The following is a 3471-nucleotide window of genomic DNA, read 5'->3' as shown; positions in this document are numbered from 1 at the left end:
AACTTTCAAAAAATAAATACTCATCGTGTATAATTGTAAATTTAATATTATAACTATTTATAAAATTATATTCTTTTTCCTACACAATTATATGTTAAAATTTAAATTTTTTTCCTTAAAAAATAATTTATTATTGTTTATAATTTTTTTTCTTTAAATTAAGCAAAACAAAATTTTTTTGACAATACTAAATCAAATTTCTGACTCCACCCCTTGAACGGGGCCACGACCGCCTCTACCCGAGGCAGCTATTTTCATATGTCGGAGGTTCAGTTTTGCTAGTAAGCACAATACGAACAACGACATGGCAATTGTAAATTGTTAGCTTTTAACTTGCTGGGGAATAGCATCATATAGCAACTCACATTGGATCACTGGTGGTTAAACAAATAAATAAATTTCAAACACATGTTTAGAGAAAAAGTTAAGAACTCCAAATCACTGAAAACTGAATCACTACTGGCCTTAAGCCGCACAAATAGTCATTCTGAAATTCTCTACCCAGAAACGTGACATTGACAATATCAACTAGTAGCAAAAGGGAAGGGTCAGCTTGAAGAAAAGGCGAAAGGTAAAAAAACAAGGTCGAGTTCTTTGAGCGCATATTCCCACAAAATAATTTATCCTGTGTACATCATCTAGAAAACTGGTTAAATTGAGCTTGAAAGCTGGCTAGAGTACCTTGTACTACTATCTAATTTAGATGTTGGTCGGCGACCCTTGTCAGGACCGCCAATAATTCCCCAAGTCTCAAACTGCCTCTGTCGAGCTCTTGCCCTTTCTTTTTCTTCATCAGATTTTAATGAATAACAGTATGGACAAGAAACTCCATACTCCCATTCTGGGGCTTCCATGTCAGCATCGCTCACTGGTTGCTTACATCCATAGCACAGCTTAAAAGTTCCCTGTGCCAAACCATGCTCGACTGAGACTCGCTTGTCAAAAACAAAACACTCACCAACCCACCGGCTCTCTGACTTTGGAACTTCCTCGAGGTACCTTAGAATTCCACCTTCCAAGTGATAAACCTGCAATGAAATAAAAGATGAAAGAACATTAACATATTGAACTGACAGAATACGTTGCAACATTTCAACAAGCAAACAAGGCCCAGAATAAACACAAATGCAATATCGTAATGTGTTTCATGTTGGGTAGTTATATGTGGGAAAAAAAAAAAAAAACTCTCATTACAAGCTTTAGAATCCGAGGGAAGAGAAAAAAAAAATGGAGGGAGACTTGTTATTATATATATGTACAAATAGGGTGCTACAGAGATTACAGTGTCTGAACACAGACAAACAGAGGAACAAGTCTTCTAGTCTTCTACTTCATACTAATGGGTTCATGAAATTAACAGGTCTCATGGACTTCATGATAAAAAACAGATTTAAAATAGAAAATCATCTATATCAAAGAAATAAATAAACAAAAAGGAAAGACCATCACCTCTTTGAAACCTTTACTGAGGAGAAAACTTGAAGCTTTCTCACATCGAATTCCTCCAGTACAGTACATAGCAACACGTTGCGGCATTTTTGGTGTTGAGCTCTCTGTTTCACTATCATTGTTTCCGTCCATAAGATTTACGTTCACCTCATTTGTGTCTGCAACTTGCAACTTATTTTCCACCCAAGAAGGGAATTCCCGAAATGATGTGGTACAAGGATCAACTGCTGCTTTGAACTTCCCAATTCTAGTTTCATAATTATTTCGCACATCAATCACCACCTATGTGTGGTATCAAGAACAAAATTAGATTAGATCAGCAAAGCTTAGGCAAATGCAACCAAAATATTGAAAAGTAGAAACGTTGTACGAGTGGCTCACAGTATCTGGATCATCAATCAATGCATTCCACTCCTTTGGATTCACATATTTCCCAACTCTTTCAATAGGGGACACGGAAGGCATTCCAAGAGTAACAATCTGCTTTAGCATAAAGAAATAATACCATAAGAAAAATCTAACTAAAACTACAAGAGCATTGTCAAGACCTGGTGAAAATTCCTTTGCTTATAAAGAATACCTCTTTTTTCAACTTAACCCTAACATGATCCCATCGAAACGGTGCATCCTCCCCTGCTGCCAGAGGAGAACTACTACTGTGTCCATGATGGATAGCTTTCTCCTCAGGACTTACAGGTGACTCCACCTGTCTTAGCCCCTTTAGTCGATCATCACTCTCGATGAATTCAAGAACTCTTTCCACTGACTCCCTGGTCCCACATATACTTCCATTGATTCCCTCAGGTGCAAGAATGATACCGCCTGAAACACGCTGGAGAAGATCAGTTGAGTTAGGTGTGAGGTGGACAAGATGGAAGCAACTTGGGGGGCAGAATGATAAGATGATCAGAAACACAAGTTAAATGGCAGGACAAAGAAATGTTATCGAAGTTGTAATTCATAAGAGTATAGTAGATTGATAATTTACGGAATGCCAACTTGGTCACCATTAATCAAATTTTGAATTCTGCTAACCTGCCTCATCAGAACAAAATCTCCTATTTTAGTTTTTGTTTTTCTGTTCAGAAGAAAAAAAGAAGCAAAATAATTTGTTGAAAAAGCAAATATCTTTAAGCCTTCAATAATTCACATACCACAAGCACGAGTTCAGCTAAATGAACCCATTTCTAAACCAAATTTCATAAAAGAAATCCCAATTTGTTGATTTTAAACTATCAGAAAAGCATTCCTAAAACATAGAAAGCGGTCTAGCAATAAATTTTGCAAGGAAAATCAAAAGATATAATGAGAGCGAAGTACCAGTTCCTCGCAGAGCTCTTTCAATGGCTTTCGCAGATTCGCATAGTCAGGAAAATCAGCGAATTTATAGAATGATACCACCACCAGAGTTGATTGAGGGTTTGGGTCATTGAATTCAGTAGTTCCGGAAATGGGAACGGGATCAGCAGGAGCATACCCAGAAGCAAAGAAGCACTTGGGGAATGTCATGTTTTGAGGGAAATTAAAAAGATAAATCTTAGAAAAAAGAGGAGGGCGATGGTAAGAGGAATTAGGGATTTGAGAGGGTGATTTGGAAACAAAGACAAATCTGAGGCGAGCAGCAGGGTTTAAGGGATGAGAAGGAGATGATATTATCATTAGGGAGAGCAATGGAGGTGGCCTACACCTTAGCATAGTTTTGGATGACAAAGGTTTAGACTGGGCTTTGCTCAACTTGAAGAGACGGCCCTCTCTTAACTCGATCACCGTTGCAATTTCTGGGTTCAAATCGGTGGTTTTGATTTCTAATTTTAATCTCGATTATGGTTATGATTTTGTCCGGTTTTATCAAATTCAATAGTTAATTTTTTTTCATAAAGAAATTTTTAATTTTAGCCTAAAATTAAATTAATTAATTTCAATTCAGTTTAAATTTAATTTTAATTAATATTAATTTGACTGATTTCAGTCTAAATTTTAATTTTAAATCAAATCATAGCCTAATCTTTGTTTCATAGACAC

General features: G+C 36.4%; 1 protein-coding gene across 1 annotated transcript; it reads right to left on the bottom strand.

Moving 5' to 3' along the window:
• Positions 1–411: 411 nt before the first annotated feature.
• LOC110657645 (rhodanese-like domain-containing protein 7) lies at positions 412–3185 on the bottom strand. Its single transcript, XM_021814950.2, has 5 exons — positions 2770–3185; positions 2030–2281; positions 1831–1929; positions 1450–1731; positions 412–1028 (listed from the first exon to the last, which is right to left on the bottom strand). Exons 1-5 carry the CDS (start codon positions 3142–3144, stop codon positions 651–653), a joined length of 1386 nt encoding a protein of 461 aa, XP_021670642.2. The 5' UTR covers positions 3145–3185; the 3' UTR covers positions 412–650.
• Between the last annotated feature and the right edge of the window lie 286 nt (positions 3186–3471).

The sequence above is a fragment of the Hevea brasiliensis genome, chromosome 8 (genome assembly GCF_030052815.1).
Source record: "Hevea brasiliensis isolate MT/VB/25A 57/8 chromosome 8, ASM3005281v1, whole genome shotgun sequence".
NCBI lineage: Eukaryota > Viridiplantae > Streptophyta > Magnoliopsida > Malpighiales > Euphorbiaceae > Hevea > Hevea brasiliensis.
The sequence above is the reverse complement of the archived record's forward strand: the minus strand, read 5'-3'. Positions and strand labels throughout refer to the sequence as shown.